The 24,665-nt window shown below is 41.5% G+C and overlaps 1 protein-coding gene across 5 annotated transcripts in view; it reads left to right on the forward strand.

Moving 5' to 3' along the window:
• arhgap10 (Rho GTPase activating protein 10) overlaps positions 1-24,665 on the forward strand; it is a 305,162-nt gene that overhangs the window by 121,308 nt on the left and 159,189 nt on the right. For all 5 annotated transcript variants that reach the window (XM_041193989.1, XM_041193998.1, XM_041193964.1 and 2 more), the window contains 3 exons: positions 2,620-2,681; positions 22,079-22,150; positions 24,440-24,541. In XM_041193989.1, coding sequence (XP_041049923.1) covers positions 2,676-2,681; positions 22,079-22,150; positions 24,440-24,541 — 180 coding nt within the window. In that variant the 5' untranslated portion in view covers positions 2,620-2,675. The remainder of the gene's footprint in view (positions 1-2,619; positions 2,682-22,078; positions 22,151-24,439; positions 24,542-24,665) is intronic.

Consider the following 24,665-nt stretch of genomic DNA (forward strand, 5'->3'; position numbering starts at 1 on the left):
TAAGGTTGCCGGCTCTGGATGTATTCCTAGCAGTTTGATCACATGACATTTAACCATGTGATATTTACCTGCAGGTTACAATTGTTTTTTGTATTTCTAAAAGTTGGGTCCCTTGTTGTTGAATGTCTTTGCTTGAGCAGGAAATTATTTAACTCAAGAATAGTTAAAGGATACCCATGTGTAGAAATAGAATGCCACGTGTTTTGCTCTTTTTTTCATAAATGATTATCTTATCTATTGCAAAAGCAAAATTAAGGCATATCAATGTTTTTAGGCTTGCTATTTTGGAAACTTAGAAGTTTAATCAGCCTAAATCATTTTCCTAAATTTAGAAAATATAACTAGATTTTGCAGCAGTTTATTTACTAAAATAAATTGTAGTTTGTTTAGTTTTATCTCCTATTCTCTGTTTCATTTTTGTATGCTGGTATTTGTAGTTATTGAGACATAAAGTTGTCATATTGAATTTTATTTCAAATGAAGCTTCTTTAAGCTAAACAGATATTGGCTGAAGATTCTGAGTTTTAAGTGCTTTTCAATAAAAGAGCTGTGCTCCTGTGGTTATGCCTGTTTTGTATTCTACTTGCTCAACATGACATTAAGAAATATAGTTTGAAGTTAATTCTTTGTTTAAGTCAGTCCTTTGTTTGTGGCCAATCATACTTTGTGAATCCACCTTGACTCTTGTGCCATTTTGGACTTCATTTGAAATGGACAATCGCACTTGTGTTGCCCATGCCGATGCCCTCAATGTGGACTATTCCACTGGCTACTGCATTTCCTGAGTTCTCCTGGGGGCAGAACTCTAAGATGCCACATGATGGGCTCTGTGCAAATGGCAAATTCTACTTGCACATTTTCACCCAGGTTGCCAGAAACAGCATTCAGGAGATCATCATCAAATTCTGCGAAATATACAAATAATTCAGCAGGGTTGGCAACCCCAGGATGACTTTTAAGAATCTAACTTTCTAAATTGCTTTCGTATTGGCCTTGTAACCACGTGAACAATAATACCATGCTGTAACCATAAGTTTTGGTCACTTGGTTATCGAACCAATCAGATCCAATAATTACATTACAAGTTGATGTAACTGACCACTCAAGTTATAGAAACGTAGAAGCGTATAAACTAGGAGCAGGAGTAGGCCATTCGGCCCTTCGAGCCTGCTCCGCCATTCAACATGATCATGGCTGATCCTCTATCTCAATGCCATATTCCTGCTTTCTCTCCATATCCCTTGATGTTCCTGATATCCAAAAAACGATCAATTTCTTTCTTGAATATACTCAGTGACCCGGCCTTCACAGCCTTCTGTGGTAGAGAATTCCACAGCTTGACCACCCTCTAACCGAAGAAATTTTTCCTCATCTTAGTCCTAAATGGCCTGCCCTGTATCCTGAGATAGCTGTAGTTTGTAGTTGTAACTACAAGACAAAGTGCATAAATTGAGGTAACTGTACACATTTAAGAATGCATCTTTTAACTAAAATTTTACTGTGGTTAATCTTCAGCTTAGATTAGCTGCTGAAACCTGCTTAGTTCTAAAGATTTTTCCCCACAGAGATAACTCATTAAAAAATAGTTAAGTCACTTCACTTAATTAAGAAGTAGGATACAATTTCTTAGCTTTCTGATTAACAAGTGAAAGTGCTGAGTTTAATTTCCTGCACTTAACAAAATCTGTTATAATATTTATGGAAATTTGTGAGGCTTTGATGATCATTACGGGAAAGCCAATGGGCACTAGGGAGGTGCCAATAATTTAGAAACAGGTTAATGTGGTGCTTGTGTTCGCAAAGGGGTGATAAAACAACTACAACTGCAAGTGTAAAGTTTTGCACGTAGGGAGGAACAATGGTGGCATGCATTCTACGGATAGTTTTGAAATAACTATGTTTGGAAAACACTTAGTGAGCTCCATGTTCAATGTGTCAACCATTGCAGAGCAGTACTCAATAATATGTAGTCAAATCATTAGAGTGCAAGACTGAGGAAGTTCATGATCAAATTGTACAGTTCCCTTAGGCACACCACACCTTGAGTTCTGTGCTCTGTCTTGGGCAGCAATTATGGAAAAAGTTTAATCTGGAATACTATTTTAGTTAGAAGTTGGAAGAGAGCAAAGGGGCACAGGTTTAAACTAGTAAAAGATGATTTTAAGCTTGATATCAGGAAGCTTTTCATGTGGAGAGTGATCAGTGCTTGGAAGGGATTTTCAGAGAGCATTATGAAAGCAAATGTTCTGCAATCATTTCAGAAACAACAGGATGATGGATTTTGTCCTTCCTCGTCCATGAGGATCATGTATGATTGAGATTGTTTATGCATGCTGATACCCACACTGTTTTGATTTGATTTTAAAATTGACTTCTTTGTATTTTGGATGCTAAAAGATTATAAATGATACAATCACTATAAGTGGCTGGACTATAAAGGATGCCATAAGAGGTGGCTTATACTAGGCTAGTTTGTTTGTACTTTAATTCCCCCAGCACGTTGGGACACTGAAGTGGTTTCATCTAAATGTTCTTTGTAATGGGAACACTACCACTTATACCACTGTAAAATCATTACAGTAATATTATTTCTTAACATGTTTTGGAATTCCATTCCAGATGAGTCACTTCAAGAGTTTGCAGCATTTTTACACAACCTCGAGGAGCAAAGAAAAATGATGGTAAGTAGAAATGTGTTATGTGTTTGGGAGAGGAGAAGGAAATATGTGTTTGCATGCTTCAGCTATGCAGTCTGGCAACTATCATGCCTATTTGCTTAATTTATATACACAGTATCTTAATGAGATCAATTTGTCAAAAACACAATTCATGTTAACAGGAATTTGATTGGACTACACCACAGCATGTACAGTATGTTCTTTATGTGTACACTCTTCCTCTCTCCTTCCTAAATCTTCCAAGAGCCAGAGGTCATTGTAAGTTGCTAGCATCTGTTCCAGTCTGCTTTGTACAGTTCCCACATCCTAATTCTGTCTCAGCTGTTGTTCTCCAGGTGCATTATGGCCTTCATTTTGTTTTTGGCTGATTCTAAATATGAGACCTGTTTTACCATTTGATTTATTTTCCTTGTCTGATCTGTTTAAGTTTGGTGATTTAAAACATGGACTGCTATTTATCTTTGCAGTTTCTTAATATATTTGCCCTGTTTTTATAATTGAGTTTTCCTGCTGCCACATGATTCCAATTTAGCTTTTATGTTGGTGTCCTGTGACTTCCATTTGGAATTAAGATAGCTGCTGTTTTGCAAATTTTATTTTACCTATTTGCTTTAATCATTGTTTATTGGCTACCATATGTGCCAAATTGTTTGTGACTTTGCAGTTTTAAAAAATGTTATTTCTGGACAGAAGGGGAAAAAGATCAGACTTTTAACTGTTAATTAAATAACAGGTTTGATCAGCTTATACTGTAGTATTGTTGCACATGTGTCTGATATAGAAAGGAAAATCAGGGGTTCAGCTGTGTTTGGAACAAAATACATTGACATTTTACTGCTTTATTTCCTGATTTCGCACATATCTACCATCTTATACCTATCCCATCTCAGCCACTCAAGTGATGTATCTTATAGGATGATGTGGCAATGTTCATTTTAATTGTGGCATGCATTTTGGGCCAGTTTGGGAGCTGCCTCAGAACTGCTTCCACACTGAGAAAATACTCTGGCTCTGTATTGTTGGCACAGAGTTTTCTAGGGCAGGCTGTGCTGGTAGGTTCCCAGGCTAATCTACAATTCCAGCCTAAAACTTTCTTGTTCATTCTCGATCTTACTGAATGGATTTCTGTAATTTTTTCACCGATCTTAAGCATTTCAGCAGTAGTTCTGGTAAAAACCTAGAACTCTGTTTCCTCAATGGTTCCCATAATTGGTTAATATGTGTTTCTTTTTAAATTTGTATTTTAATTATTTTTGCATTTTATTTACATAAATCAGCATTTCTTTTAGCAATTTGCCATCATCATCATCTCACTTTTTTCCCCCCTTGTTCCTGAAGGCGCTGACTCTTGCTGGGGCACAACTACATGGTGCTTTATCCATATGTGGGTGTGTGCAGTTAAAATGAGGGCTGCCATTTGCCCCCTCTGATCCTGCGACATCTGCTGTGTCCCAATGTTAACTTGCTCGTTTGATCAGATGAGTGGGACACCTGCAGGAAGGCAGTGGGCTCATCTTTAACTATCCAGATCCGAGCTCAATAATGTCATTGGAGCTTGACTGCAATATTAAGTTAGAAGTCTGAGTAGGGTGAGCAGTGAAGGCTTCCCAGTCGGCCCAGACAGGCTGGGAGGTGGCTCTTAGGTGAGAGAGGCCAAGGCAGGTAATATTTAACTTTAAGTTTCCTTGTGAGGGCAGGAAGAGCATGATTCAGTCAACAGCAAAATGAATATAAATGAAGCTGGGTGTGGCCTCCATGTCCCTGGATTCCCTGGGCTTGCAGTCCAATTCGGGACTTGAGCAAACTGTGTCTAGACCCTCCCCTTTCGCGACCACCACTCCACCCCCCACCCACCCTTGAAAGTACTCAGTGCGCTCATGCCCTTTTGCGAGAGAACCTTGGCTGATTTTATCCCTCAACCCACACCCCAGTTCCCTGCCACCTAAGGGGCTTCCTCTATTTTCTCACTGGCTGAGATCAGCTAACATGGGGAATGAAACCTGAGCTGACTTCTTTGTGTAGTTTAGCCATAGAGGGTGGTACCACAATCTAAAACCCTGAGAAAGCCTTTTTTAAAAATAAAGCTTCTTTAAAATGTTCCATTGCATGGTCTAATGAACTTTGGTTGTTTTGGAGATCGATTTTCGTCTAATATCTGTTCACAAGTTCATTCTAAAATAGTTTTGTGTATTAACAGCTGTGCTTATGGCAGCTCTTTTCTCCTTGTTCTTTTATGGTAATTATTACATAGTTTAGTTGCTGTGAAGAATGTTGCCGCTTTACTTACCAGAATAAAATGGGTGCGGCTTGTGGAATAATGACTACCCTCACTGCATAAAATCTCTGCTGTCCGTTCACTATATGTGCAATCTCAGCAGGCTCCAAAGTTCAAGATTCAGAACAAAGTGTGAATCTGCCTATAGGCATGAGTTTTGCAGTTGTAATAGCTGTCAGCCGTGGCTCAGTCGGTAGCACCCCCACTCCTGAGTCAAAAGATTATGGCCAGAATTTTACCTTCGGTGTGCCTGAACGTAATATGATGCGCGATGATGTCAGGCGTGCGTCCTGACATCATCACGCACTCGTGCGATATTTCATTTGGTGGGTGCACGCTGGAGTAAACTGTGCGCCCGCCGATGATTGAAAGGCCTATTAAGACCATTAACAAGGTAATTAACTTGAAATTTATACTGCCCATCTAACCTAACAGTTGGTGGGCTGGCGAAAAGGCCAAGCGGCCTTTACATTTTTTAGGAAACCTCATCCACGAGCAGGATGAGGTTTCATAAAGCTATTACAAATTAAATAAAAAGTTTCATTTGAATTTAAAAACATGTCCCATCTCATGTGACTCATGAAGGAACATGTTTCATTAAATTTTTATTGTTGTTATTAATTTTTTCAAAAAGCGCTTCAATCTCCGAGGCATGGAGCTGCCTCAGAGATTGAAGCGATTTTTCACACGCATCTGCACACTAGACCCGACTCTCCTTCCTCCCCACACCTGCACAGGTGGCGCTTAGTGCTGCCGCTCATGATCCACGCAGGGCAGGCCTTAATTGGCCGGCCCATGTGAAATCGCGGAGCCGATCGCTGGCAGTAGTCGGCTTCGCGACCGCTCCTGCTGAACCCGTCCGACGAGGGAAAAGTTCTGGCCTATGAGTTTAAGTCTCACTCCAGGACATGAGCACAAAATATCAAGGCCGGCACTTCAGTGTAATGTTAGAGGTGTCATCTTTCAGATGGAAAGTTAAACCAAGGCCCTGTCTGTCCTCTCAGTTGAATATAAAAGATTCCTCAATACCCTTTCAAAGAAGAGTTATCCCTGATGTAATAGCCGATATTTATCCCTCAAGCAGTATCACTAGAACAAATTATCTGGTTTTTGTCACACAATGTTTGTGGAAACCTGTTTGCAAATTGGCTACCACATTTCCTACATTATAACAGTGACTAGAATTCCAAGCTACTTAATTGGCAGAAAAGCACTTTGGGATTTCCTTGTGGCCATTGAAAGGCCCTATTTAAATAAAAGCAAGTCTTCTCTTTTTAATGTAATGATCAATAGACTTGGACAGTTTTAACATGCAATATATTTCAGCAATGTGCATTAAATTCCAAGTGACATGCTTCGTTCAGTTACTATGGACATCCCATACCATTGTTCCACTACCAGGCTAGACCTAGGACCTAAATCAATGAGATTTATCTGCTTTGTAAATTTTGCATGTAGAATTTATGCTAGCATGAATTCAGCATGAAAGTCACCCATAATGAACATTGGAGAGACTTTGATGTGGGAAACTGAAACATCGCACGGGTGCAGTTGGAGCTTCTCTTCTGAGATTCAAGTTAATATGTAGATGCAGAATTTGCTGCCAAAATAACATCGAGTGTAATGGCACTGGCTGTTATTAATATGTAAATTGGCCAGCAACTTGTGGTGAGGAAGTGATAACAGCTGGTTCCTGGACAGTTTACTCAGCTTTGCTATCGGCCTCACAAAAATGGCTCTCACTCTCAACTTTCACATGAGTTCCATGAAGTTGATGCATTTACACATTAATTAACTTTCTGTGACAAGTTTAATTTGTGGAAATTTTTTGAATTACCTAGGAGCTTGGGGAGCCTGTAGTTAACCGTTGCTTTCTCCATGGTAACGTCTTGGCCAATTGGAGTCAACCTGCCAACTAATCAGCACCCTTTTCTCCTGTAATATAAATTGTTGCGATCATTTGAAATTTGGCATTCTTGCATTTGTCCTGATGAGTGCAAGATGCAAAGGTTTGGCAACATGTTTCCCTTTTCAGCAATATTCAAAGTTAGAGCTGCCACTTAATAGTATAAATAGGTTTTCGATAAGGACAGTTGTTTATTCCTGCATTGCCATACAATATCTCCAGCCCAGCAAGGGAATAATTTCAGCTGTCGTGTCCCGTTCTTCCAAGTAGCAAATTTTTATTAGATGTTTTTAAAATTTAAAATTATTTTCTTTTCTTTTCTGTCTTTCTCTCTCTCTCATACTCCAGTCTTTCTTGCCTTCCCTTTTCATTTCTTTTCGCACCTGATTGAACTCGCTTTCACTCCCTCTATCCTCTTCCCTCTCCATCATTCCTCCATTTATTTCAATCCTCAAATCTCATTGCTGAAGAAGATACCCTATTGTTCACTAAGGCGACCAGCAGCTTCGTTGCCCTCACACTTTTGGAAACTCTGACAAAATTGTTTCGACCTTACACTATCTCCAGATATCTCAAATTGCTTTATAGCCAGTTAAGTACTTTTGAAATGTGCTCACTATTGTAATGTAGGAAATACAGCTGCCAATTTGTAGGCAAGCTCTGACAAACAACACCATGATAGTAACCAGATATACTGATTTTGTGATGGTAATTGAGGGATAAGTATTGGCCAGGACATATCACCTAAGAAATAGGGGCAGGTATAGCCCATTTGGCCCCTCGAGTCTGCTCATCCAGGTCATGGCTGACCTGATTGTGGCCTTATTCCACTTCCCTGCCTGCTCGCCATAAGCTTTGACTCCCTGTATGTCAAAATCTGTCCAACTCACAAAGTGGGAATAACTCGCCTGATCTTCTTAATTGTGCCATGGACTCTTTTATATTCACCCGCACAGGCAGTTGGGGCTTTGGTCTAACATCTCATCCAAAAGCCAGCAATTCTGACAATGCAGCACTCCTTTGGTACTGCATTGGAGGTCAGCCTTGATTTTGTGCTCAAGAACTGTAGTTGGACTTCCATCCAGAACCTTGTAACTCAGAGGTGCGAGTGCTACCAACTGAACCATGGCTAATACAAGGGGAAACTAATCGACTAACGTGGCTTGCCAAGTTCTGGTATTATATTGAAGTAGAACTTCATGCTACTGCTGACAGTTGAACTGTGTATTTGATAAAGGCATCTGTGGGAATTAAGCTTAGTACAAAGTAGTTAAAACTACCAAAATAACTGCCTTGGTCAAACATGGGAATTATCTTCAATTTTTTTCTTTGAACACAGCAAATATTCCCATGTGAATCTTGCACTAAATCACATGTCTTTTCAGTAGAGTGACCCAGTGAGGACTAGTTTTATTATTAGTGTCCTCATTGGAAAGGAAAAACACCAGCTTTAAGCAAGAAAACAATGAGAAGAGGTGTGTTTATCAAAGGAATTTCTCTAAAAAGCTGCATTTCTTATATGTTCCCAAATCTGTATAGTAGTCCATAGATTTTTAGTTGAGCCAAACTGCCCTAGTTCCACTGGATAAAAATGTTTAAGCTCATTGGTTATAGTGTTTATGGGAAAGAAGTGGCAAGGTATGAAGGTGTTTTTAAGAGGGGGGTGGGGGGAAGTTAATTAAAAACATTTCAATATGCATAAAAGTGTGTGAGCTTGAAATGTCAATTGTGTCCTTAACCACCGCCGCCCCCCCCAAAAAAAAAACATTGAGTAACAGTTAGTTGGAACATAGATCTGGTGTTTCGACCTGGTTTCCCCACCTGCCCTTGGAAAAATGTCATACCATTTTGCCAATCACAAGTTAAGTGCAGGTATTCACCCAAGCTCATTGGAACACACCTAAACCTAAAGTATGAGTAAATCAGCATAAACAATCATGGAAAATGCTGCATCCACTGCCATATATCATTTATCATTTAAGTATGAAAATGTAAGTTTAAACTTGTGCAATTAATTTATGCCCCAATTATGTGTTGGTGTCTGGGCACAAATGTTGAGGAAACATCAGACTATAGTCATTAGTGACCTGTGTCTCAATTTTTTTTTATATTTGTATATTTATAACCCTATTTGGGATCCATATAGTAAGGATAGAGAAAGATTTGCATTATATAGCAAGTTCAGGAGATAAAACAGTGCAAGTGGAGAGACAGTCAGGAGATTGAAAACAGTGTGAGTACAGAAACATACTTTCTGTGTGCTTGTTTAAAAATTTAAGAAGTTATAGGCACAGGAGAGGGAGCTGATTTGTGAGTAAAGGTGAAGAATTTCGACTTTCAACTAATCTTCAGTTTATAGTTAATAGTACAAGAGTAAGATTCAAGTGAGTAAAAGTAACTAAAGTTTAAGTAAAAAGCGATTTAAGGTTAAGGCATGGTAGGACAGTTCAGCCAAGCAGAATACCCATCCTGTGGCATGTGGGAAGTTGTGGACACTTCTCGTGACTTGGACAATCCCGTGTGCTGGCAGCACAAGCTTGAGCTCCACTTTTCAGAGTTTGAGCAGCGGCTGGAGTCACGGGTAAATCCGTGAGGCAGAGAACTATGTGGATAGAACATTCAGGAGGTGGTCACACCACAAGTTAGGGGCAAGCAGGCAGTCAGGGATGGGTGACCGCCAGACAGACCAAGAGAAACAGGCAGGTAGTGCAGGAGTTCCCAGACATCCCACTCACTAACCAATCAGATTTCCATTCTGGATATCGCTGAAACCGGATGAACCACCCATTGACCTAGGCATCGGAGACGACAACAGTAATCTCGGCTCCATCGACCCTGCTAAGTCCTCCTTATTAAAATCTGGGGGCTAGTGCCAAAGCTGGGAGAGCTGTCTCACAGACTAGTCAAGAAAACAGCCTGTTGTAGCCATCCTTACGGAACTGTTACAGATAATGTCCCAGACACCACCATCACTATCCCTGGGTATGTTCTGTCCCACTAACAGGGCAGACCCAGCAGAGGTGGTGGTACAGTGGAAGTCTCATGGCATCAGGTCAAACATGGGCAAGGAAACCTCCTGCTGACTGCCACGTACCACCCTCCCTCAGCTGATGAATCTGTGCTCCTCCATGTTGAAAACCACTTGGAGGAAGCACTGAGGGTGAGAAGGGCGCAGAATGTACTCCGGGTGGGGGACTTCAATGTCCATCACCAAGAGTGGCTCGGTAGCACCACTACTAACTGAGCTGGCCGAGTTCTAAATGACACAGCTGCTAGACTGGGTCTGTGGCAGGTGGCGAGGGAACCAACAAGAGGGAAAATCGTACTTGACCTCATCCTCACCAATCTGCCTGCCACATAGGCACCTGTCCATGACAGTATTGGTAGGGGTGACCACCGCACAGGCGTTGTGGAGATGAAGTCCCACTTTCACATTGAGGATACACAATATGATGGAGGGCATCACTACCGCCATGCTAAATGGGTTAGATTTTGAACAGATCTACCAACTCAATACTGGGCATCCATGAGGCATTGTGGGCTATCAGCAGCAGCAGAATTGTACTCGAACACAATCTGTAACCTCATAGCTCAGCATATCCCCCACTCTACCATTACCATCAAGCCAAGGGATCAACCCTGGTTCAATGAAGAGTGCAGGAGGGCATGCCAGGAGCAGCACCAAGCATACCTAAAAATGAGGTGTCAACCTGGTGAAGTTATGACACAGGATTATTTGCATGCCAAACAGCATAAGCAGCAAGTGATAGACAGAGCTAAGCGATCCCACAGCCAACGGATCAGATGTAAGCTCTGCAGTCCTGCCACATCCACTCATGAATGGTGGTAGTCAATTAAACAACTCACTGGAGGAGGCGGCCCCACAAGTACCCCCATCCTCAACCCAGCCCAGCACGTCAGTGCAAAAGATGCGGCTGAAGCATTCGCACCAATTTTCAGCCAGAAGTTAAGAGCAGATGATCCATCTCGACCTCTTCCAGACGTCCACAGTGTCATAGATGCCAGTCTTCAGCCGATTTGATTCACTCCACATATCATCAAGAAACGGCTGAAGGCACTGGATAGTGAAAAGGCTACGGGTCCTGACAATATTCCAGCAATAGTACTGAACACCTGTGCTCCAGAACTTGCCCTAGCCAAGCTGTTCCAGTACAGCTACAACACTGGCATCTACCCGGCTAAGTGGAAAATTGCCCAGGGATGTACTGTATACAAAGAGCAGGACAAATCCAATCTAGCCAATTACCATCCCATCAGTCTACTCTCGATCATCAGCAAAGTAATGGAAGGGGTCTTCAACAGTGTAGCACTTGCTTAGCAATAACCTGCTCACTAATGCCCAGTTTGGGTTCCACCAGGGCCACACAGCTCCTGAGCTCATTACAGCCTTGGTTCAAACATAGACAAAAGAGCTGAACTCCTGAGGTGAGGTAGCAGTGAATGTTCTTGACATCAAGGCCATGTTTGACCAAGTATGGCATCAAGGAGCCCTAACAAAACTGGAGTCACTGCAAATCATGAGGAAAACTCTACGCTGGTTGGAGTTATACCTAGCACAAAGGAAGATAGTTGTGGTTATTGGAGGTCAATCATCTCAGCTCCAGGTCATCACTGCAGGAGTTCCTCAGGGTAGTATCCTAGGCGCAACCATCTTCAACTGCTTCCTCAATGAACTTCCTTCCATCATAAGGTCAGAAATGGGGATGTTTGCTGATGATTACACAATGTTAACACCATTCAGATATTGAGGCAGTCCATGTCCAAATGCAGCAAGACCTGGACAATATCCAGGCTTAGGTTGACAAGTGGCAAATAACACACCACACAAGTGCCAGGCACTGACCATCTCCAACAAAAAAGAATCTAACCATTGCCCCTTGACATTCATTGGCATTATCATCACTGAATCCCCTATGATCAACATCCTGGGGGCTTCTATTGACCAGAAACTGATCTGGACTAGCCATATAAATACTGTGGCTATAAGAGCAGGTAAGAGGCTAGGAATCCTGTGGTGAGTAACTTGCCTCCTGACTCCCCAAAGCCTGTCCACCATCTACAAGGCACAAGTCAGGAGTGTGATGGAATACTCCCCACTCGCCTGGATGAGTGCACGTCTCACAACACTCAAGAAGCTTCACACCGTCCAGGACAAAGCAGCCTACATGATTGGTACCACATCCACAAACATTCACTCCCTCCACCACCGACGCACAGTAGCAGCAGTGTGTACCATCTACAAGATGCACTGCAGGAATTCACCAAGGCTCCTTCGACAGCACCTTCCAAACCCACAACCAATACCATCTAGAAGGACAAGGGCAGCAGACTGATGGGAACACCACCACCTGGAAGCTCCCTTCCAATCACTCACCATCCTGACTTAATATATCATCACTCTTTCATTGTCGCTGAATGACAATCCCTGAACTCCTTTCCTAACAGCACTGTGGGTGTACCTACACCACATGGACTGCAGTGATTCCAGACAGCAGCTCACCACAACCTTCTTGAGGGCAACTAGGGATGGGCAATAAATGCTGGCCCAGCCAGTGAAGCCCACATCCCATGAATGAGTTTTTAAAAAATCAATGAGGGCGATAGATCCTTGGAGGAGTGCAGCAAGTGCCAAGCCCATGGCACCACAGGTTGCCCAGCTGTACAGGAAGGGAGGAAGAAGAGCAGCAGGGCAGTATTGAAAGGGGATTCTTTATTTAGGGGAACAGACAGGCATTTCAGCCGCTATCAACGTGCCTCCAGAATGGTTTGTTGCCGCCCTGGCGCTAGGGTCGAGGATGTCACAGAATGGCTGCAGGACTTTGTTGTGGGGGAGGGCGAAGAGCCAGAGGTCGTGGCCCACATTGGTACTAACGACATAGGTAGGAACGGGAATGTGGCCCTGCAATCAGAATTTAGGGAGCTAGGTAGAAATTTACCAAACAGTAGTAATCTCCGGATTACTCCCAGTGCCATATGCAAGTCAGTACAGTAATAGGAAGATAAGACAGATGAATGTGTGGCTGGAAAGATGGTGCAGGAGGGAGGGCTTTAGATTCCTGCGACACTGGGACGGGCTCTGGGGGAGGTGGACCTGTACAAGCCAGATAGGTTGCATCTGATCAGAGCCGGGACTGAGTTTCTTGCAGGGTGTTTTGCTAGTGCTGTTGGGGAGGGTTTAAACTAACTCAGCAGGGGTGTGAAAACCAGGAGAGAATATTAGAAAGTAATACCAGGGTGCACAAAATGCTGGGAGAGGCAGATAGCACTAAAATAGAGAATAGTAAATTAATAGATGGAGTTAGGAGTAAAGGGAACAAGTATGAAGTCTAAATCAGGATTACACTCTATGTATGTGAGTGCATGAGTATAATTAATAAAATTGGGGAGTTACAGGCACAGACTGCCTTGTGGGATTATGATAAGGTGATAATGGAGACCTGGTTTAAGGAAGGGCTGATCTGGGTGTTAAATATTCTTGGTTACAAGGTGTTCAGAAAAGATATGAAAGGAGGAGGGGTGGCATTTTTGGTTAAGGAGAGTATTGCAGCACTGGACAAAGAGGATGTGTCAGAGAATTCAAAGACAGAATCGATTTGGCTAGAGCTCAGGAATAAGAAGGGTGCAATTACATTGCTCAGTGTAATATAGAGACCACCAGCTAGTGGGAAGGATACAGAGGAACAAACCTGCAAGGAAATTACAGAGAGGTGTAAACATCTTGGAGTAGTTACAATGGGGGACTTTAATTACCCTTATATAGACTTGGATTGTGGTAGTTTAAGGAGCAGTGAGGGACAAGCATTCCTAGATTGTGTCTAGGAGAATTTCCTACAGCAGTATGTGTCCAGTCCAACAAGAAAGGAGGCACTGCTAGACCTGGTTCTTGAGAATGAGGTGGGCCAAGTAAATCAAGTGACAGTGGGAGAGCAGTTTGGGGACAGTGATTGTTGTATCATAAGGTTTAGGATGACGGTGGAAAATGGCATTGGTCAATCCAGAGTAAGAATAATAAGCTGGCAGAGAGTGGACTTCAATGGGCCAAGAATGGAGCTGGACTGGATAGACTGGAGCCAAAGGTTGGTGGGAAAAGCTGTGGCTGAACTAAGGGTTACCTTCAAAGAACAAAGAGGAGATAGTTTGGGCACAGTCAAGGTGTGTGCCCTCAAAACGGAAGGGTAGGACAAACAAATCCAGAGTTCCCTGGATGACAAAGGAGATAGAAATTAAGTTAAAGAAGAAAAAATATGCTTACAACAGGTGTCAGGTAGCAACTACATTGACAACCAAGCTGAATACCGAAGGTTCAGAAGGGATGTGAGGAAGCAAACAGGAGAAGTAAAGGGGGATTATGAAAAAAGACTGGCAGCTAACATAAAAGGAAATCCCAAAGTATTCTATAAGTACATCAATAGTAAAAAGGTGGTAAAAGGAAGAGTTGGGCTGATTTAGGGACCAAAAAGGGGATTTATACATAGAGGCAAGAGGCATGGCTGAGCTGTTAAATTAATACTTTGCATCTGTCTTTACCTATGAGGCAGATGCTGCCCAGGCCATGGTGACAGAGGAGGAAACTCAGTCACTAGTACTGGTACTTAAAGTTGATAAGGTGCCGAGACTGGATGAGATGCATCCAAGAATATTGAAGGAAGTGAGAGTGGAAATTGCAGAGACACTGGCAGTAATCTTTCAATGTTCCCTGGATTCGGGGGAGGTGCAGGAGGACTGGAGAATTGCAAACATTATGCCCATTATTCAAAAAAGGTTGTAAAGATCTGCCCAGCAATTACAGACCAGTCAATTCAACTTCAGTGATGGGGAAACTTCTAGAAACAATTATTTGGGATAGAAAAAATGTGAATTGATTTGGAAGAGTCAGCATGAATTTGTTGAAAGAAAACCGTGTCTGTCTAACTTGCTGGAGTTTTTTAAAGAGGTAACAGAGATCGTTGATGAGGGCAGGGCTGTTGATTTGACGTATATGGACTTCCAAAACGCGTTTGACACAGTGCCACACAACAGACTTGTGAGGAAAGTTATAGGTCATGGAATAAAAGAGACAGTTGCAATGTGGATAGAAAATTGGCTGAGGGATTGGAAACAGAGAGTAATGGTTAATGGGTATTTTTCAGGCTGGAAGAAGGTTTGAAGTGGAGTTTCCAGGGTTTGGTATTGGGATTCTTGCTTTTCCTGATTATATATAAATGATCCAGACCTTGATGTGCAGGATACAATTTCAAAGTTTGCGGATGACACAAAACTTGGGAGAACTGTAAACTGTGAGGAGGAGAGAGTACAATTTCAAAAGGGCATTGACACATTGGTGGAGTGGGCAGATAGATGGTAGATGAGGTTCAGTGCAGAGAAGTGTGAGGTGATACACTTTGGTACAAAGAACATGGAGAGGCAGTATAAAATAAAGGGTACTATTCTAAAGGATGTGCAGGAGCAGAGAGACCTGGGTGTTTCTGTACATAAGTCATTAAAGATGGCAGGACAGGCTGAGAGAACTGCTTCTAAAGTATACAGTATTCTAGGCTTCATTAATAGGGGCATAGAGTACATCAGAGGGAGGTTCCAGGGATGAGACGCTTCTGTTATGAGGAAAGACTGAAGAAGTTGGACTGTTTTCCTTGAGGAAGAGAAGGCTAAGAGGAGACTTGAAAGAAGTTTTCAAAATCATAAGGGGTCTGAACAGAGTTGAAAGGGAGAAACCGTTCCCGCTCGTGAACAGGTTGAGAACAAAGGGCACAGTTTTGAAGTGTTTTGCAAAAGAAGCAAATGCAACTTGAGGAAAGACTTTTTCACAAAGTGAGTAGTTAGGGTTTGGAATACAGTGCCTTGGAAGTGTGGTGGAGGCAACTTCAATTGAAGCATTCAAGAGGGCATTGGATGATTATTTAAACTGAAATAATGTACAGGGTTACGGGGAAAAGGCAGGAGATTGGCACTAAGTTAAAATACTCAGAGAGCCGGTGCAGACACGATGGGCCAACTGGCCTCCTCCTACACCGTAATAATTCTATGCTAACATCTTTCATGACTGCAAGATATCCTGTAGGGCTTTGCAGGTAATGAAATACTTGTGAAGTGTAGTCACTTTGTAACAATGTAGATAAGCTAACCTATTATAAAGGTGATGTGTATTAATAAATATAAAACTATTTAGAGAAAATGGGAAATGGCAAATGAATGAAAATATCACTCTAAAATTGGATGTACCAGTAGAAGGGGACACAGAGAATCTAGATAAAATTTACTGACTTTGGAGGGACTTTTTAAGTTTGGAGATCTATTATTCCATTTAATTGTGCAATGCAGTTAAATGTGTTCTGTAAGCAACCATATGCTGCCGCTCTGGTTCTCCATGTGGTTATTGTCCCCACTGACCTTAAGCGCATGTGCACCTTGCTGTGGAATTTTTATAATTCTGATATGAGTGCTACCAAACATTTCAATCTATGATCTGAATACACAAAACCGTTTCCATCTTCCATATAATACGGGAATGTCCAAATTTTGTTTGTCTCAGTTGGCTACATGACTGACCACCATGTAGCTCTATAGGCCACACAGGAAACAATTGAAATACAAAACACCATATTCAAGTGGGATAGTGGAACATTCAATTCTTAAAAAATCTATTTCAAAACCCTTGCAAAGGCATTCTGTTACTTAACGCACTTTACGACTGATGTACAAGTATTCTTACTCGTGTATTCATGTAAATTTCTTTGCTATTTTAATGAAGGAGTTAACCCATGTCTTAATGCCTTAATTAAAATAACAGAGTAAGAATTTAAAGCATAATTATTATTCATGGCATACACGACTTCAGCTGCTTGCCATCACACTCAGTGGAAGAACTGAGCAAATTCGTGTTAATTTGCTTTTATAATATTTATGTATCAAAATGTTAGTTGGAAATCCACTATGCTTATGGATATTTACCAACTTTCTTTAAACAGGTTATAATCTGTTTGTTTTTGTTTACCCACAAAATCCAACACCATACAAAATCTAGTTATAAATAAAATGAATCACTTGGGTTTTGTGGTTCAGATAACATGGGCTTATAGCCAGGTATGACCTACAAGCAGTTTAGACATCCACGTCGTCATCTTTTAAGTGACAAGGTCCAACTGTATAATATTCCAAATTGTACTTTGTACTTCATAAGTTGGCCCTTGGTGTAAATGAGTCAATGAGCTGGCAGGATTAAGCCAGAGGAAATGCTCCATTATTCCGTTACAAAGATGTTTGCGACCTCCTGAAGTAATACATCTGAAAGAGAATGGGAAGCACTTCTGGAGGCGCTCTAATTGTTGGTCTTCCCTAATTGTTTCTTTTCCTCATTATTACCCAATTGCCAGTTTCAATTCGAATGCAATAACAGATAACGTGCTAAAACAGTATTGGTTTTGCTTATTGGTACAGTCCGCAGTAGAAGTTAAAGCCTGATTTTTAACTGGGAGGAAGTAAGACATTTTTGGGGATGTGGCTGGGGTGAGGGAGGTGGGCAGCGGGGGATAAGCTTGCACAGCCCTCCACAGCTTCATTACACTAGGACTGATTTTTCCCAAACTGGGGGCAGTATAGAAGGGAGAGCGGCAGACAGGATCATGAATTTGTGTGGCAGCCGACTGCCGCTGGGAAACGAAGGAAATGGCCCTCAATAGTCAGCGTGTGATCTTGGTCAGGGAAGGGAGGGAGGAGCCCTGGTGCAGGAAAGACTTTCCTGTGGGTTCCAGGAGAGTACCCCTGCTCCTCGCCCACAAAAGAATATTTAAAAAGTAAAATTTTCTTAGCTGCTCAGCCGTCGTCTTGCTGGGTGTGGCCCTGAAGCCTTTTGGGGCATGATACCTGATTGAAACTACTCTTCTTGAATAACCGAGTGAGGAGTAGTTAAAGCATATGCCATCCTTATTGTTTAAATATAATCCAGCAGCATGTTTGTTTTTAAAAAGGCAAATTTTCAAGAGAAACTGCAAATGATGTAAATCTGAAATGCAAAACATGCTGGAACTCTTTGTCCTTCGTGGGGAAAATGCCTGTGTTCACCATCTGGGCTGTTGTGTAGGGTTCCAGTGGGTAGCTAGGTGACTATGAAGGCTGATCTGCACCCAGAATATTCTGCTGCAAATAGGACGGGACCACAAACAATTTGGGTTAAGGATGAGGTTGCTGGCTCGGGATTTTCTCTCTGCCTCTGATATGCACTTGCTTTCGAAGGAGGCTGCACCATTTTTTATTTGGCTATGTTTATTTGGCAGCATTCCTGGGTGAGCTTCTCCTAGGACAGAAAGTCGATATCAAAACTTCTCTGTGAAGCCTTCAGAGTGCCCTTGTAGCGTTTCCTTTGACCATCATGAGAGTGCACCCCAAACTTGAGCACCCCATAAAAGATTCACTTTGGCAAATGAGTGTCAGGCATTCTGGATTCATAACCAGCCCATCTCAGATGTGACTGTCTCAGTATGGTGTGGATGGTTTGGCTTGCCAGTTTGGTTGAGCACCCAAGGTTGGCGATTCTTCCATGCTTCTCAATGTTAATATAGAAAGCTCGAGAGAGAGTGTGCTGCTGTGATAAATTAATTTATCCACTGCTGGTAGGTTCTGGTCATGGACTGAAACCTTGGGCTGGAGATGGGGCTTTTCTAGAGCAGGCTGGTACAGTACTTCTGTTTTCTGTGCTGATTGTAAGGCCAAAGTTGCCGCATGCATTGGTGAACAAATCTATGCTATATTTCACATCCAGCTCTGAATTGGTAATGCACATTCATCAGCAAACAAGAAATCGTGAAGTATGTCCTTGGAGACTTTGATCTTTGTCTGCAGTCGTCTCAGATTGAGCAGCTTCCAGCCCATGCAATATCAGCTTTTGATGCCAGGACCATCATCATGGAAGGCATCGGAGAGCATGGTGGAGAAAATCATGCTGAAGGGAGTTGGTGCTAGTCTGAAGCCCTGTTTACCTCCATTAGTGACTGGAGTGGGTCAGAAGACTCATCATCATTCATGTCATTATGGAACTGTTGAACCATTGTGATGAATTTCTCCTTTACCTTCCAAAGCCCCTCAAGGCTGACTGTGTCAATTTCTTGGTCAGGTCAACAAGTGTGGTGGTAAGGTTCATGTTCTGTTCTTGGCATTTCCCCTGGAGCTGTCTAACTGCTAATACCATATCAGTGGTTCCTCAACCTCTTCTGAAGCCACATTGACTCTCCAGCAGCAGATCCTGGCTGAGGTGTTGCTGTAAATGGTTCAGAAGGATTCTGGTGAAGATTTTGCTGGCAATGGAGAGGAGTGAGATTCCTTTATGATTGTCACAAGATTGACGGGTTCTTTTCTGCTTGTACAGGTTGATAATGGAGGCATCTTTGTATTTTTGAGGGATGCTTCCTTGCTTCAACACCTGAAGGCCAATTGAGAATGTTTCTAGAATTTGGGCTTTTTCTGTGAGCAATGTTGACTTGTTGGCCCTGAGGCTTGGTCATGACCCAATAGACTGGCACCCATAGGCAAATTTCAGAGCATCATTAAATCTCTTCCAGTATTTTATGGCCTGTAGGTGATTGAATTTCTCTGTTTTCTGATTCAGCCAACTGTCTTAGATCTCTCTAAGCTTGCAATGGACAGTCCTGTGGATGTTTCGATAGGCATCATGCTTGGTTAGTGATGACCTGTCACTGAGGTAGTAGTTTCTACATTACCTCATTTAATCTACCTTGGTGCTTAGAAAGGAAGGACCTTTGAAAAGTGGTGTACACTATACCTCTGTACACAGATGACACTCCAGTCTCTGAGAGATTCCTTCATGACTGCCTGTTTGAATTTTGAGATGTTTAATGGGCCAGAACTTCCGTGGAGTAGCAATCATTGTTGGATTACCACTTTGCTCCTATTTACTTACACAATTGCAACCGCAACTTGCTTGTCTGACCTTCTGACTAGGGCTGGCTGAGAAAAGTGCATTGCAGTGAGTTCTCAAGTCCTTTGTCACATGCAGGAGAATTGAGCATGTTCAAGGCAGAAATCAATAGATTTCTGGAGACCAATGACATCAAGGGATATGGAGATTGTGGGGGAAGGTGGCGTTGAGGTAAACGATTAGCCATGATCATGGATTGGATTATCATGAGGGAGAGTTGTGCATCGTCAGCCTCACTATCTCATCCTGACTTGACTTGTCTTGCCACTAGGCCAAAATAAGATGGCTGGAGGTAGATCCGGATGCAGTGGGTTACCAGGACACCGTCTGTGTTTTGTCAAGCTCTATGCATTCCCCATCACATTGTTGACCTGCCTTTAAGACCATTGGAACTTAGATTGGTCTCATCCGCTCAGTCTGCCGGAATCAGACTTCACATGCCAGGGTATACAAATCCTTAAGCTGCTGAGAGTAGGAGACACCAATGGCTACCCTCACATGCTTTGGCTTGTCAGTCAAAGTGGTTTGCTGGGGTCTGGCTACTATCGAATGCTAACAAGTACTTGGAGACACAGATGAGAGTTGGGTGAATGTGAGGACCAATACAGGATTCACCACTCCAAAGAATAGAGTGAACTCACCTGTGAGAGGTGCTACCCCTCCTTACACCCTGCTGGAAATGCACAGAAGGTGCACAGAAGGGCAAGGCAATTATGATTTTATTAGAACACATTATTGGAATTGAAATGACCTGCAGATTGCCTAAAAATATTGAGTGCATCAATCACAGGAAAATAGCATTTTACTATGGTAGGAAAAATAAAGAGGAGGAGGATAAGGGAAGAGGAAAGAATTATCAATGAGGCAGTTCAGATATATAGGAAGGACTGAAAAATGTGCAAATTTTATGTTGGGGTTGAAGAAACATAGGAAATATCCATATACAAAAGGGGAATAACAAAACTTCTCTCTTTAAATTTTTTGCCAGTTGGCTCTTGCCTTGAAAAAGTGATCCTATGCAAAAAAAAAAAATAAAATTCCTTTTATGGTTAATTGTAGGTTACTTAGGGAGTTATATGGATTTATCTTCTCTGGCAAGAGAGACCTTTTCTCATAACGTCTGTTAATTCTAACCTCAACAGCATTTGGCACTGCACCTTTGGAAACTGTAGTATTTCCAAACCAGCTACTCTAATGCCCTTCCAGAATGAGATTATCACTTTTTCTGTGGGATAGTAACCATGTTTACTCTGAACCCACTTTCACCTGGAACTGGGCCATAGCTTGCTGCATTCATTTCACATCGAACACTTGATAGAGATAGCAAACTTTCTTTCCACCCGAATGGGATTGAAACCGAGGCTTCAAAAGTAAATACCTCTCCTTTTCCCCCAAATTGTTTTTTTTTTTTTGTTTCCATCTCCTCCTCTTCTGTGCTACCTATTCCTTACACTGTTCTGTAACCAGGTCAGACAAGGAGCTACTCTCCGAGCCAGAAAGCTTGTGAGACCAGTTTAAGATTATCTATCTTTACTCCATCTCTCTTTCTCCACACAGCCTTTCATTATGAGGAAGGTCTTGAGCTTCAATTTGTTGGTTGCCTTCTTCATTGGCATGACTGATATTGGGAATGTAGTTATGGTAAATTGTGGGTGTGAATTTGTGTTTTACCATTAATTAGAGATTGCTTTAATATGAAAAAAGTAATGGAGAAGAAGGTTATGATGAGGCCCAAATGTTAATGGGTTTTGCAACTTCAAAATGTGTCAAATGTTTAAAATCTAGCTACCCAATTGAAGCTCCAGGTTCCTGAACAAAAAGCTCAATGTGCAGTAAAGCTGCCAGGTGCCAAGACTAGGTTTCAAGCTACAATGTTGCGCATTTGCCAAAAGTCCTGAAATGCATCTTCAAATTAATTTAAGAACCAGAGATAAAAAACTTGTCTCGTTCTAATGTTAAATTCTTAATCATATTTAAGTTTCTTATGGATTTTTCTTAAATATTTCTTACATTGTATTTTAACATTTTCAATGTTGTTTCTTGGGTTGAACTCATACACAACTTACAGGCTAATACGTTCATCCAATATTTGGAGAAATGGGAGAAAAATCAAGTTCTCTGGGGGCTGGTGTAGTGATGTGAAGTTGTCATAATCTACCAGTATAAGTAAAATCTTCATAAGGACCTGTATGAAAGTTGGAGTGCAATGTATGTTTTTTTCTGTTGGAACAGAAATGCTCTTTTGTATGAATGTTCACATTTTCTTTCAGATGCTTAACATCCGTGAAACGTTTATTAAACCACTGGAGAAATTCAGAAAGGATCAGATTGGAGCAGCGAAGGTAACGATTCCATTAAGAATAAATCAAGTACGAAAAAAGCCAATTCTCAAAACTTCACATTTATCTATGTGTGTGGACTTTGGGTTAAAAAGGAACTTTAAATTCTGCAAGTTCATAATCGGTACAATGAAAATGTACATAACAATAACTACTTTCATTTATATAACATGCTTTAAAGTGCTCAAACTTCCCAAGGCGCTTCATAGGCGGGTTATCAAATAAAATCTGACACCAAGCCATGTAAAGAGACACTAGGGCATAAAAGCTTGTTCAAAGAGATGTTTTAAAGGAGGAGAGAGGTGGAGAGGCTTAGAGAAGGAATTCCAAGTTTAGGGCCTGTGCAGCTGAAGACATGGCCACCAATGGTGGGGTGATGAAAATTGGGAACATGCAAGAGGCCAGAGTTGGAAGAGTGGAAGAGATCTCGCAAGGGAGTAGGGTTGGAGATAGGGAGAGGCCTGTATTTTTTAAAATGTTCAGCAACATATTAATTACGGATAAGTTGTTGGGGTAAATGTTTTAATGGCCACTTCATTGAGTTTATTCTGTTTGTCATTGAAGGTCTGAAATTCTGCTTGGATTCTCTTGGTCTCCTGCCATTTCTTTGGTGAGAGACCAGCGGAACACCCTGAGAAATATCACAACTGCAGAAAAATCTGTTTTCTTGAATGTTTTATTGGTCTTATGTTTGACCATAACATAATCTAAGCTGACACTATAGTGTGGAACTGGAGGACTGCTGTATTGTCAGAGCTGCTCTCTTTATGAAAATATAATTTTTTAAATTTGTGACTTGCTGTATTTGTTATCAATCACTAGTTGCCCTTGAGATGGTGTTGGTGAGCCATCTTCTTGAACCACTGTTATCTACTGTTGTAGTTCTACCCTCAATCTTATTAAGAAGGTAATGCCAGGATTTTGACCCAACAACAGTGAAGAAAGTATGATATAGTTCCAAGTCTGGATGGTGTGTGGCTTGGAGGGGAATTTGCAGATGGCAGTGTTCCCATGCATCTGCTGTCTTTGTCCTTCTCAGTGGTAGAGGGCATGGGTCTAGAAGATGCTGTCGAAGGAACCTTGGTGAGTTGCTGTAGTGAATCTTCAGATGGTACATGTTACTGCCATGGTGTGCAGTGGTGGAAGGGATGCCGATCAAGCAGGCTGTCTTGTCCTCGATGGTGTTAAACTTCTTGAATGTTGTTGGAGCTGCACTCATCCAGGCTAGTGAAGATTTCATCACACACCTGACTGGCGCATTGTAGATGCTGGACAGGCGTTGGGGATATGAAGTATACTTTGTGTTTTTGTTTTGGGAGGGAGAACTAAAAACATTCTTTTCATCATGGTTACATACAAGTTAATGATGACTCTGATGTAGGTTATGTTTTATGTAGTGTATTTTACAAACTTTCATCCATTTAGAGTTTTACCATGAAAATAATGCTTCTTTAATATATTTGTAAACAAGATAAAAGGTTACAGTTCTCATACCTTTTTCTATATGGCAATCGCTGTCAAGTGGGCCATCTGTATTTTTGGAAAATAGGAATCTCCATTAATCATTGGAACTGAATTTGATTCATTTGACATTATGAAAGAAAAATGGCTGTTTACGTGCACCATTGACAGAAATGACAGGCTTCCACCTGCGCCAGGAAGTTGCAACCTAGTATAGCAAATAGACTGAATATACTTTGCCTGTCATCCAAGTAGCAACGTTACTGTAAAGAGAGATCTGCAATGCTTGTACACTTGCTCATTTGGACATAACCCAAGACCAAAAAATAAATTGACCTTCTATCCTCATCATGATCAAATGCCTGCAGCATTCTTGCAGCACAGTTTTGTTTACGGTGGCAGCTAAAATATTTTGATGGCTATCAGGAGGAAATGATGGTGTCGTGGTATTGTCACTGAACTAGTAACCCAGATGCTGAGGCTAATGCTGTGGGTTCAGATCCTGCCATGGCAGCTGGTAGAACTTAAATTCAATTAATAAACCTGGAATGTAAAGCTAGTGTCAGTAATGGTGATCATGAAATCATTGTCGATTGTTGTAAAAACCCATCTGGTTCACTAATGTACTTTAGGGGAGGAAATCTGCTGTCCTTACATGGTTTGGCCTACATGTGATTTCAGACCCCACAGCAATGTGGTTGACTCTTAAATGCCCTTTGAACAATGGCAATTAGGGATGGGCAGCAAAAACTGGCTTTGCTAATGACACTGACATTCCATGAAAGAATTTTTAAAAATCTCTGCTGTTTTATTTGTTATATTTACTTGCAGGAAGAAAAGAAAAAGTATGACAAAGAAACTGAGAAATACTACAGCATATTGGAAAAACATGTCAATTTGTCAGCAAAGAAGAAAGAAACATTGCTGTTAGAGGTAAACTTAATATATTTGAATAAAAACAAAAATAAAAACAAAAAAACTGCGGATGCTGGAAATCCAAAACAAAAACAGAATTACCTGGAAAACCTCAGCAGGTCTGGCAGCATCGGCGGAGAAG

The sequence above is a fragment of the Carcharodon carcharias genome, chromosome 1 (assembly GCF_017639515.1).
Source record: "Carcharodon carcharias isolate sCarCar2 chromosome 1, sCarCar2.pri, whole genome shotgun sequence".
NCBI lineage: Eukaryota > Metazoa > Chordata > Chondrichthyes > Lamniformes > Lamnidae > Carcharodon > Carcharodon carcharias.